The sequence below is a fragment of the Pogona vitticeps genome, chromosome 1 (assembly GCF_051106095.1).
Source record: "Pogona vitticeps strain Pit_001003342236 chromosome 1, PviZW2.1, whole genome shotgun sequence".
Lineage (NCBI taxonomy): Eukaryota > Metazoa > Chordata > Lepidosauria > Squamata > Agamidae > Pogona > Pogona vitticeps.
The window spans coordinates 73,778,939-73,792,276 of record NC_135783.1 but is presented as its reverse complement, the minus strand read 5'-3'; the positions used below and the strand labels follow the sequence as shown (position 1 = coordinate 73,792,276).

Sequence of the window (13,338 nt, the reverse complement as noted above, 5' to 3'; positions counted from 1 at the left end):
TCTGGCACTGCTTTCTGAACCTACTGCAGTCTCTAGATCAAGTGAAGTTTCACATAGAGAGCATTGCAGTAGTTGATCTGGGAGATGACCAATGCCTGCAGCAAATGTCCTAGGGGCTTATATTATATCTACAGCATTCCCACTGTCTATCAGGAAGGTTGCCGGTTGAAAAAATGAGGTAAGATTAGTCTGGCAGGATTTATTCTTGGCAAATCCGTGTTGACTTTTAGTTACTATTACTTGGTTTTGAAGTTGCTTGCAGAATGATGACTCCATAACCTGCTCCAGAATTTTTCTTGGGATTGATGTCAGCCTGACTGGTGTGTAGTTCCCAGGTTCCTCTTTTTTGCCCTTTTGAAGATAGGGACAATGTTAGCCCTCTTCTAATCATCTAGCACTTCACCCATCTTACAAGATTTCAGGAAAATAATAGACAGTGGTTCTGAGAGTTCTTCAGCTAGTCCATCAATTTGGGTAGTTGCAGTCCACTGGGCACCAAAAGATTTGAATTTGTTCAAAGTAATAATGTATTCATTGACTGTTTATCAGTCTCAAGCTGCAATCCTGTCTTCTCTGCTTGTACTTCACATTTGCCTGTAGGGTTATACTGTCTTCTGGGAAAGGATTGAGCTAAAGTAGGAGTGAGCACTTCTATCTTTTCTTTGATGTCTGTTATCATTTTTCCATTCCCACTGAGTAGCTGAGCGACTCTTTTCTCTCTCTTTTGCTGTGCATATACCTGAAAAATGCTTTCCCCCCCCCTTGCTTTTCAGCACCTCATTCGTCTCAGCTCTTGCCTTCCTAATGTCATCCCTGCAATTCCTTGCTACTTGTCTGTACTCTTACTTTCTGGCCTGGCCTTCCTTCCACTTCCTATATGTGTCCTTTTTTATTTTCAAATCCTGTCTGTGGTATTATTATTATTATTATTATTATTATTATTATTATTATTATTATTATTATTATTATTATTATTATTATTATTATTATTATTATTATTTTTATTTATTTATTTATTTATTTATTTATTTATTTATTTATTTATTATTTTGCAAAGCCACATTGGTCTTTTTTGCTGTCTTCTATCTTTTTTTCTTGTTGGAAAATGTTTGTAGTTGTGCCTTTAGAATTTCTTTTTTAAGAAATTATTTTGGAGTCCTTACCCTGTCATAGGACCTTACTTATCATTGTCCTGGGTTTACTAAAATTGGCTTTTCTAAAATCCAGCGCACATGTGCAGCTACACTCTGCTCTTATGTCCTTTGAAATCAAGAACTCAAGTAGAACATAGTTACTTTCCCCCTAAGTTTTCCTAACTGCCACTTCTTCCACCATCAGTTTTACTGGTTAGAATGAATTCAAGGGTAGCTATTTCTCTGGTTTCTTCCTCCAGTTTTTCATTGCAAAATATGTAATCTTGCACTGTTGAATGTTGTTGGCATAGCAGTGGAAGATATCAGCAGAACAGTGAACAGTATATCATAGAAGAGAGGACAAAGAAAAGTGGAGGGAGTAAGACTAGTGACCTCGAACTTCTTGTGCTTTCTGGGAGCCGCTGGATTCCTCAGTTCAATAATTCAATCTCATGGGAGTTAGTCCTCAGTTATCAGTACCATAGTTTCCTTAGTAACACAGTTACAGTGCTTACCTTCCTGAATTAATTCTGTTAGATATAAATATTTTGGGTTATCTATTCCAAAACAATTGGGGCGGTAAGAACAATGCCTTATTTTTGAGTACGTGACAACTAAGGCATGTGATCGATTTGCCTGCTCAAACAGTTGTGTTAAAAGTCAACTTCAGAAAACATACATGTGTCACACATATTGCAGGAATATTCGTATCTTCCATTTGAAGACAGCTTCTTCCCCAAATGCTTAAAAACTACATATTATTGATATAGTAAAAATAAAAACAAAGCGTTGTGACATGATCTAGCCTGTTTTATTTCATTTGGCATCCACTTTTTTGAGCTATAGCCCATTTTATCAGCTCTACCAGAATTTTTTTACACTAACAGCAGAATCTATTATGTGTCTACTCAGAAGTTTCATTATGCTCGTCAAATTTGCAAAGAATTATAGACTTAATGGCCAGCATCCTGTTATTGTTTTCTAAATGTGCTCTAGCTGCATTGCACTTGTGGTAGTTGAAGTATGGCAGTTGAGCAAGCAGGTGTTCATTACTAATTTGCACAAGCATAAGTCCCTGTTGTTTCCAGTCAGGTGATCTCTGGCTTACGTAACTGCAGGCTGGAGATTGCTTGGAAATGGCAGAGTGCTCAGCCTGCAGAGTAATTACACTGCATTGTTATGAATAGAATTCTGGCAAATATTGTTTGTATAGAATTACAGCCTTGACAATACAGCTAGAACTTTAAAGGGATTTGCAATCCATGATGTTACATACATTGGTTGAAATCCTGTTCCTTAATATAGTAAGTCGCAAGTAGAATAGGCCCATGTAATCAGTGGGGAGTTAGTGAGTCAACTCTTCCATAAGTTTCATCAAGCCAATGAAACTACTCTGCTTGTGAATTACTATGCTAAGCAAAAGGATTTTAGTCATTGTATTATAATTTATGTTTCTGTGTTATTTTGTTCACTAAGCAAATATTTTGGTCAACTGAGTGAACTCAGGCAGCAGTGAACAAAATGTTATATTTTGGTTATAATGTGTATGTCTGTTTCATGTGGGATAAACTCCTAATGGCAACAGTAGCCAAAATCCTATTAGTTATGGCTGGTGGCATAATGTATTTTGTATGAATACTGGATATGAGTTGTTGGAAGTTAAAAAAAATTGCTAGAAGTTTTTTAAAAAGGTAGGTGTTTCCTATTGCCTGTAGACATTTGCTGTTGTGCATTGAGTTGTGTGACTCTATATGTAACGTCAAATGCCTATGGTAACTGCTTAGCTTGCAGGAATTTGCTGCTGAGATTTATGCCAGTTGTGTTAGACTGGTGTGAAAACTCAATAAGATTTTACTCAGTAATTATAAACTGAATATATATTGATGGTTCACAGGACCTGATACAGTATTGTGGGACCAGTAAGGGTCCCTCCAGCTGTGATTGGGCTCCTTACCTTGGCAGGACAGCTTGCTATATTCCCTACCTGTACCTCCCCTGTGGATTGGGGCTGCAATGATATGGAAGTGGGAGACGGCCTTGAAACCACAAGTGTGGCTTGATCAGAGCTCTGATTTAGGAAAGGGCTCCACTCCTCACCATAAAGAATGGGAGAAAGAGGACTGAAACAGACTGGGAGAGCAGATAGCCATCTGTGAGTGTTGGACATTGTTGGGTCCTGTCGGCCCTATAAGGTTGTGTTTCGTTAATCTTGTGTTGGCTTCAATAAAGTTAGATTTTGCAGCAACATGGGAGACACTCACAAATGTTGTACAGTATTTGATTTTTCTAAGATGATTGAGGGGTTTTTTATGACTATGTGTTGGTTTTTGAAATATACAGATTATGGCATTAAATTGGATTGTATCTTGTGAGGCTTTTGCTAACCATTGATTCATTGGCAATTGAAGGGGTAAAATGATGATTCTGTCAGATTTTTATTTTTTTGGGATAAGAATAAATTTCTGCCCAGAGGCATTTACAGTATATTTAATTTTACTGGAACTGATGTCATGCAGAGGTTAAGAGTCCACGTTCAGCTCCTTACATTCATCATCACTGGATGACATGGGCAGGTTACTGTCTCTTAGCTTAATCTGCTTCATAAAGTTGTTTTCAGGATGGAAATACGAGGTACCTCATAGGAAGGTGGATCATGTGTCTAGCCTTGAGTTCCTTGCAGAAAGGCGGAATATAAATGGGGATGATCATAAATGTATTTTATTGTACGTAAATTGTTTCTTGGAGAACTGCTAAGTATAATCTGCAGTGATATGAGTTGCCTTGGATCCGGCACTTGGGGGAAAGGCAGAATATAAAAGAAATACAGAACTAAATAATCAAAATGGAATGGCTAATACAGTGTCACTAACATTTGCATTACTTACACATGGCTAACAATGTGGAAAAAATATTCTGGTTTGCCACATAGCTTAATCATTTACTGTATATAGACAGCTGGATTTGGTTTATTTTTGGAATCTTCAGGAGGACCAATGTAGAAGTATTAAGAGAATGAAGCAAAATTAGCACAAATGCATTTGGGCCTGCTATGTGGAATCTTTGGAATGGACCTGGGTATAGTGTGAGGAATGTTAGGAATGAGACTGATTAGTAGTCACATCTTCCTGGTTTGTGAAGAGGCAAAAGTTGCTTCATTCATCAGGACTCATTAAGCAAGGCTAGATATTCTTCACAAAGAGATGGAGGGGCATGCAAGGGAATGGAAAATCTACCATTCTCATTCAAAGAAAGTAAGTGTAGTAGAAAATTAACTGTTAGTTAGCTCACTGTCTGTGTTAGTAAAAGATTCATAACACTTAACTGTTAACACAGACATGCCAACAAGCATGTACAGTACTGTATAATCCGTTAGATATGTGTTGGCGAATTCCGGTTTTTATTATCTTTGCTGTGGAAAATAGGAATAGGAATTTTTAAAAAGTCTTCTATATTCTGCTGACATGGGAGAAGCGAGCGTTTCATCACTGGATTTATTTCACAACTGAATGTCAGATAAAAAAAAACCCCAAATAAAAGCAAAAAAGTATATTTTAGTTTAATTTAATTTATCTGATATACTTATGCAGACTAATAATATGGCTGCTTCTTTGAAAGTTTCACAAATGAAGAAGCTCATAACTTTCCATTCTCCTCACATTTACTATGGAAAAAACCTGTGACTTTTGTTCTTATACTGGATAAAACAGTGTTCTTTTTGGGAGTGGGGTGGACTTGTGTCCTTCTTAAGAAGACAGACATTAGTTGAAGGGCTGTCAGAGGAGAACCCTCTTTTTGATGCTGTTCTGTATTTAAAGTGCAATGCATTTGAAGTTTGATTTAAAGATGAAGAATGGTAAGGGAGGAGGCCAGGGGCCTTGACTTTGCTCATCCATATTGGCATAGCCATCTACCAGAACATGGGCCTTTTTGGCTGTGGCACCAGCCCTTTTGAACTGGCTCCTGGTTGAGCTGCCCCTGGACCTCTCCCTGCCTACTTTAAGAGGTTTCTCAAGATGCTGCTCTTCACAGAGGTCTTTGATGGCAAACCTCCCATTTGCCTCTTGCCCTGCCTATCCTGTTATGGGTTATTGTTCACAGCATCCCTGGTTTATGAGGGTCGAGTTGATTTGTTCCTTTATTTTTATCTTTGTTGTTGTCTTATTTTTATTTATATTTGAATCTATTGATTCTTAATCACCCAGAATAGTGTCTCACACTAATGGGGCAGTAAAAAACCAACCAACCAACCAACCAACCAACCAACCAACCAACCAACCAACCAAACAAACAAACAAACAAACAAACAAACAAACAAACAAACAAACAAACAAACAAACAAACAAACAAACAAACAAACATGAACCTAGACAACAGACCCACAGGGCACACATGTCACCTGCTCATCATTTTCACCATTTGAATGAAGTGTATTGTAATTCCATTTTAGTTATAAAAATAATGTGCGCATATAAATAATTATACAGGGTTCTCTTCCATAGCATTGGCAATCCTTTCTGTGTGTAACAACCTTTAAAGATCATTATTACCCCCTGGTCTAGAGACTGAGTTAGAGATGTTGTGCTTGGGGGCAAGTAAACCATTTTAATGCTTTTAGTGCTGAACTGTTCTGGGATACAGTGTTTATTGACTATTTATTGACTAGTTAGTTAGTTAGTTAGTTAGTTAGTTAGTTAGTTAGTTAGTTAGTTAGTTAGTTAGTTAGTTAGTTAGTTAGTTAGTTAGTTAGGTAGGTAGGTAGGTAGGTAGGTAGGTAGGTAGGTAGGTAGGTAGTGGGGTAAAATCTCTGTATAACCAAAACTACTCTGTTCAGACCAATGCAATTCAAGGGAGAAACCTATTTGAAATGCTGGAAGATGTATAAATAGGAAGGCAAGTGTCTCTTGGATGAACAGTTGCCTCTCATTTCATGAATGTCTCAGCAGCATGCTGTTCATAATCATATTATAGAAATAATAATTATTATTTTTAATTGTAATGGCAGATAAGGAGAATAATTTTTGGATCAAGCGTTTGTTTGGCTGTTCAAATGAATAGTTCCTGCATAAAGCTCAGTTATTGATTTTAGTCTTATCTCCTGGCCTAACATACCTGGCAGAGGTTTTGTGCAGGTGCCTGTAGAGTGACATCTCTGTAGGACAGGATGGAAAAATGTAAGTACATGAATGAACAAGTTAATTGGATTGCCAGAAAGTGTTCTGGTTTAGTTTTCTTCTTCATGTTTTTAGTTCAGATTTCTTTGCTTCTTGCCTGTGTTTCTAGTCTTTGGAATTAAGACCGAGCTGAGTAGTTATAGTAAGAGGGCTGAGAAAACAGCTTTACGAAACTAGACATAATTGAACTAAATTGCAACATAGATCTTTCTGAGAAATGAGGCAGTTAATGGGAGTGAAATCCAGAATTAGTAGCTCTGAGGTACTAATGCAGTGGGACAGATAGCACTGACCCACAAAGTAAGTATTGTGGGAGAATGTTCCCTTGTACGACAGCCTGTGCATAATCAATGAGAAAAGAATATTTTAAAAAGAAAATGTGCCAGCACATTTTTCATCCCTTTTTTCAAGTTTCCCATAGTAAGAATACAAACAGTATAATGTGATTTGGGCTCCTCCCCCCTCTAGAGATTAATTGTATTGTGTCACAGCTCAATTCAGCATCCCATAAGCCTGATCAAAAATGAGGTGTCCCCCAAACAAAAACTCATAGTTTTGATGCTGGGTCTCACATCAGCACTACATTTGGCACAGCTGTATCAGACAGTTTGCTCTTGCTCTGTGCTGAATTTGGGCACATTTGGAGTTATGAGTTTTTTTAAGAAAGAATAACACCACAAGAACAGCTGAGGTTGTCACTGCACCACCTAATACAGGATGTGGGAACTCAATGGGAATCTACTTTCTACCTTTTTGAAAGAGTGTTGGACAGCGAAGGGATTGGTCTCTTTTGGCTTTCAGGGCTCCTGCATATACACCTTTACCTCTGCTTCTGCCATGCCCTTCCTCTTACACTGGAGACTTTCATTTGTGTGGCTACTGCTCTGGGCAGAGAAGAGTCGAACATCATGGGTCAAGTGTCTTCCAAAGCTTTGAGAGTGCAACACAGGCCCTTAGTGGGGAGGCTGCCATTCTTAGCCAAAGGATCCCAATGTTCCAGGGCTTGGTTGACATGATGGAGGGCATAACAGTCTAGATAGATGGGGAATTCCATAGAGGGAAAGCAGCTCCCCCCCCCCCCCGTCTGAAGTGGTGGACCTGGCCAGCAAGCTAAAGGATCTGCTGCAGTACAGATTTGCCTTCTTGTGGGAGAAGAGAAATACGTTCTATCAACCCTCTTGATCCCCTGAATTGAACACTGGGCAATGGATATTAAACAGCAGCAAGAGATGGGGCAATGCCAGCCAGCTTTCCATCACATGCAGCAGCACCTAGTGAAGAAGGTTCAGCTAGTGCTGAAGGATCACACAGAGCAGGAAGAAACCAGCAATGTTCATAGCATCCTATAGAGCAGTACCAGCAGTTGTATTCTAAAGTCCCTCAGCCCTGCAACAAGAGGACACTGTCTTGACAAGCATGGCAGGGATTTGTCTTCCCGAAACACTACCCCAGAGGAACGGCATGGCAGAAGCAGAGGTGAAGGTGTACATGCAGGAGCCCTGAAAGCCAAAAGAGACTGATTCCTTGTCTTATGGGTTTTGAAGGAGTCTGTTTGGGGAAATCTGGCAGTCTGCTCACCAACTAGTGTGCCCAGTGAGAGAGTGTTCTTTCAGGCAGGGGACATTTTCCTTAAAGTCAACCTACCATTGTTGGGCTCCCTTGAAGTCCCCTCTAAGTAAGAATGGCACACTCTGTTCACAGTACTAGATATGCCATGCTTCAGTCTGCTGCCCTCTCCTTCTGTCTTTTTCATTCTTCTAGCTGCTACTCTTAAGATTGTGCTCACTCATTCAACTGTGCTGCTTCCCATGCTGCTGGCACAGTTCCCACCCACCACAGGCAAACTACTACTCCAGTCTGCCTGCCAGTGCTGCCCATGGTATTTCCCCACTTTCTAATGTGATTTGTCTTCTGCGTCTCTAGAAGGAGAAGTGCTGCTGGCACCTCCTGCCAGTATTCCCACTGTTCATTGTTCCATCCATCTGTCCATTACAGTCATTTTCTAGCACCTAGGCTCTGCTGGTTGTTGGTGTGCACTTTTTTGTTTGGCACAATGACTGGGAAGGTGTCAGTTAATCCTTGTAAAATATTTTGCCTGTTTGTGTTTTTGACTATATATATTGTAAGTCTATACATAGTCTATACATAGTAAACACATAGAACAGAATTCACACAGATACCCAGAGACCAGACCCACATGCACACACATTAAAAATAAATAAATCCCCAAACACTCCCCCCCCCACTAAAAATACAAACATCTACACCGCAGGCTAAGTAACACTGTCCAACTGTTCACTGCTGGTGGTCTTTAAGTTCATTATTAAGTGCAATTATAGCTCTTTGATAATAACTATTCAGAAAATGTGTGGTTCTAGTCTTAATTGTTCTATATCTTCTGCCAGATGGCAACAGTTCAAAAAAGTTGTAAGCAGGATGGGAAAAGTCTCTAAGGATGTTGTGAGACTTCCTCAGACAGCGGGATGTGAAGATGTCATCCAGGGTTGATAGCTGGAGCCCGATGATATTCTGGGCAATTTTAATGGTTCTCTGTAGAGCTTTTTTTTGCACACTACAGAGCTACTACCAAACCATACAAGAATGCCATAGGTTAGGACATTCTCAATGGTGCTACAATAGTAGGATAGAAATGTAGGAAAGAAGTAAAGGGGAAATTATTCATATTGACTATACTGGGGTTCCATATATCTGGATATGCTGACTTTTAAAAATTCTGAATTCCTGATCCAAAGAACTCTAATTCTGAATCTGAATTTTGGTGCTAGTCCCTAATTTGGACAGTTCCATCTCTTTGTGATTTTGCTCCCTGTGTTTACTGCTTTAAATGTTAACTATTTTGCTACATACAGAGGGGAGCAAATTGTCACCCTTCAGATGGTGTTGGACAGCAACTCCCAACAGCACTAGCCAGCAAAGCCAGTGGTGAGGCATGATGCGGTTTAAAGGGCCACAGTCTGCTCAGCCCTGTTCTACACCATGTGCACATTCCATGTTTTGCAAATTATAACATGTCTCCTGAAGTGCCTTTCCCTCTGTATGGAGAAAGAAAGAAGTGAACTTATTTTTAGCTGGTCTTGACTTTTATTGACAGAGTTGTTTCACTCTTTTTTTCTCTCTTCAACCTTTCCTTTGACCATTGCAGCTTTTACAGAAAAATGGGCAGATATCCAGCCTTAACGGAATTGCAGAAGAGCAAGTTGCACTCAGCCTCAAGCCAGAGGAGCTGAATGGACAGCAGCCAGAAGGCGCCGTTACAGATGGTAAGGAGATGCCGGTAACTGCAGCAAACATTGCGTAGAACTGTGGAAAAGACAAATGGGAAGTGAAGACTTCAGATATTTCTATAGTGCATAGACTCCTTGAGCTAAAGATCATTATTTGGGGCTCTTTTCTCTAAAGAAATAATTGACACCTCTAATAGCAGCATGTGCCTCTCGAGGGAGAGCAGATACCTGGATTTATTCCCCATCTCCAGAGGTGTGAGCCGTACTATTGCTCATCCTGTGAAATACTAATTGAGTTCAGATAGAAGGTGAAATGTCCTATTTTTCCTTTTTCTCCTGACTGTGTGCTTGCAGACTATACAAGTGATCCCTGCAAGGAATGGGAGGCCTGTGCCTTCCTTCCGCATTCTCACTTCGCTTTCTGTCTATACACCATATACATGCTTATGTTCTGAAGCATAAGTAGCTGTCATGGCTAATGAACAAAAGGTGGGTTGAGGATCTCTGCAGTAGCAGCAGGACTTAGTGATACGCAAGCTGGATTTGATTTCAATAAAATGTATTTAAATTGCTGTTTTAAAGATTTGATATAACCTTGTGATTTTTTCCCTTTCTAAATTGTATTATTTGCTTGCTATAACGTTAATGCATATAGTAAGACCCCCATATCCATGGGATCATTATCTGCTGATTGACTTTTCCACAGTCTGAAAATATTACAAGAAAAATCCTAGAAATGTTTCTAAAGATGAAATTACAAGAACTGGCCACTAGAGGGAGCCAGAGATATTACGATGCATAGTATTCACTCGTTTGTTCGTTTAGTCATGTCCGACTCTTCATGACCCCATGGACCAGAGCACGCCAGGCCCTCCTGTCTTCCACTGCCTCCCAGAGTTGTGTCAAATTCATGTTGGTAGCTCCGGTGACACTGTCCAACCATCTTGTCCTTTGTTGTCCCCTTTTCCTCTTGCCTTCACACTTTCCCAACATTGGGGTCTTTTCCAGGTAGTCTTCTCTTCTCATGAGATGGCCAAAGTATCGGAGCCTCAGCTTCAGGATCTGTCCTTCCAGTGAGCACTCAGGCTTGATTTCCTTTAGAATTGATAGGTTTGTTCTCCTTGCAGTCCAGGGGACTCTCAACAGTCTCCTCCAGCACCACAGTTCAAAAGCATCAATTCCTCGGCGGTCTGCTTTCTTTACAAGATCCTTTCTCAATTGACTCCAACTCAGATAAGCCTCATGGTGTGATGATTAAACAGTTTTGGAGTCAAGATTTTACTCATGATCTGAGTAGTCAGCTAGAGCATGACTCAGCATTCTATCCTTCCAACATCAGTAAATTGAGGACCCAGTTTGCTGGGGGATGAGGATGTGTAGCCTTACATAATTAATTTGTAAACTGCCCAGAGATTGCTTTAAGCAATATATAAGCAGCACACTGCTTTTGCTTTATTCATGACATTTTCAGGTATCAGTAAGTATGTGCTTTTAGAGAAAGAAAAGAGGACTTCACTTTGTCCACAAAAAGTTATAGCGGATCAAAGAGTAGAGTAGCCACTCCAAAGGAATCAGGATCATTCAAAGAAACTATTGAAAACAGTTCTGGAGATATTAATAGTACTTTCTGTGGAGACATAAGCCCAGTTTGGGTACTTCAGATTTTTTTGATGGATTTATTGGGCTAAGTACTAATCTCTGCAGAAGCCTATAGAGCTCTGTAAGATTGAGCCTCCAATTCAAGAACTGTGGAATCTTATTTTAAAAGTTGTTTATAAGATTATATGAATTAATTGTCTCCCAACATTGAATTAGAATGCATGATTTTTATTTTATAATGACATCTTTGAGCCATAATACATTTCAAATTAGGAACATCACATAGGACTTTTTAAAAAGGAATTTTAAAATAAAAATCTGAAATTTCTGATTTAAATTTTTAAAAACTTTTATGTTTTTTTTTTAATTACTGATATCTATGCCGGCAGGATGAGGGAGACCATCAGAGGAGAGAGTGCAAGTTGAGAACATATAGACAGATGTTGTAATCCACCTTATTTCTATTTATGGTTCTTTTACACAGCGTTTGTAGTGCAACTGTCCTTGTCACTTTGGGATTTGGTTTAGCAAAATTTCCAGATGTGAGTTAGGAAGATGTGATGGGAAGGCCTTACAGTGAGAATTTTGACAGAAGGATGTTGGGATTCCTCCTTTGTGACTAGGTGGAAACTAGAAGCATATGGGGCTATTAGCAAAATCTGGCTAAGAGAACAGGCTGAATAGGAGAAATTACTGGGGACATGAAGTAAATCAGTACTATATGTATGCACATCTGTATGGTGAACTGGTAATCCAATTGTTATTTCACCCTGTAGTGTTTTCCCTCTTTGATTCTGTCATATTCTACGGTAACAGGTGGGCCAGGTAGAGTTCATTATGGGAAAAAGGCAAATACTCTTTCCTTTCACCATGTTTTTCATTTGTTTATTGTTCGGTACTTTGTTGTTGTTGTTTTATAGTCTTTGCAATCAACAAGCTTATTATAGTTTATGGATGATTTGAGTCAAGTGTGAAGCCATAATATAATCGTGTGAGGAAGGGCATAAGTGGGTGCCATAGGCAATCCATTGCCATGATGGTGGGTAAAGGGGAGATATGATGGTTCTGGTAGGATGAGTCAGATGAGTGGAAGGAATGGTAGGTATCTGATGGCTGTTATCCCTTTCTGGTCATTTTGACCATAACCGTGAAAAATGCATACTGTTGTTGCTGTGTCATTGCTGACACATGTCAGTCCATAATTAAATGATACTCATCTGCCACTAGACCATGGATGAAGGGACTGACCTGGTGTGTATTTTTTAGAACTAGAGAGGGAGCTAACTGATACTTGGTGCACCGAATATGTTGCAGATGTGGGGGTGTCTGTATCATTTCTAGAGTTTATAAGCAAGAAGTCATTTGGGGAACCACTTTTGCCAGATAGACAAAAGAGATATTGTTAGTGTACTGCCTACCCTGGCATTTGACTCAGCACAGTTGTTTCTGAGAACCTTCTCTGTTGCCCTCAGACTAAGGATGCTCCCTGGTTTAGGTGCTAAAAAGGGCTGCATGAAAGCTAAAGCACAAAGGGCAGAAATCTCACAGCGGATACCACCAGGCAAGAGGAATGAATGTTCAGTCATGGCCACCTGCAGTGCCAGGGAAGTATGCTCAGTTCTTCATCTCGTCTTCCAGTAGCTGTGAATGTGTGAGGTATTAAGAGTTGTGATAAAACTGCTTGGTTCAAACCACTTGCCTCATTCAGTGGAGCCCTTTGTGAGCAGGTGTGACAAATTTGCTAACACTCTGGGGGAATCCTTCACATTTACTCTCAGACTGTTGCAATGCTAAGTAGGAGAGGAAGTATTTAGAGCACTATCTGGTCCAATTATATAGGATCAACTTCAGTTTCTGTCATCTAAGGATGTGAACAGCACCTTCGAAGGAGTTGGTCTTACTGCCTGGCTTTGGATCTTTGCCCAATGTAGCTAATCAGGAGGCTGCAAATGGTCTAAGGGGTGGTGAATCCTTTTCTTCTTCTTCTTCTTTTTCTTCTTCTTTTTCTTCTTCTTCTTCTTCTTCTTCTTCTTCTTCTGTGACAGGGAGTGGTACACTTGAAAGAGACAGAGGTACACTTTTTCCTCAAGTGCAGATGCTTTTCGTTTTAGACAAATAATGTATGGTGTTTAACAGACCTTTTTGTAACAAGGTAGTGAAGCTGATGGTAGTTGATCAACTTCAGGTGTG

General features: G+C 39.7%; 1 protein-coding gene across 3 annotated transcripts in view; it reads left to right on the top strand.

The window, feature by feature from the left end:
- Positions 1-13,338, top strand: part of AKAP12 (A-kinase anchoring protein 12) — a 78,515-nt gene that overhangs the window by 28,035 nt on the left and 37,142 nt on the right. For 2 of the 3 annotated variants that reach the window (XM_020806441.3, XM_078383259.1), the window contains exon 2: positions 9,468-9,585. The exons of the other annotated variant lie outside the window; for it this stretch is intronic. In XM_020806441.3, coding sequence (XP_020662100.3) covers positions 9,468-9,585 — 118 coding nt within the window. The remainder of the gene's footprint in view (positions 1-9,467; positions 9,586-13,338) is intronic. 3 annotated transcript variants of the gene reach the window in all.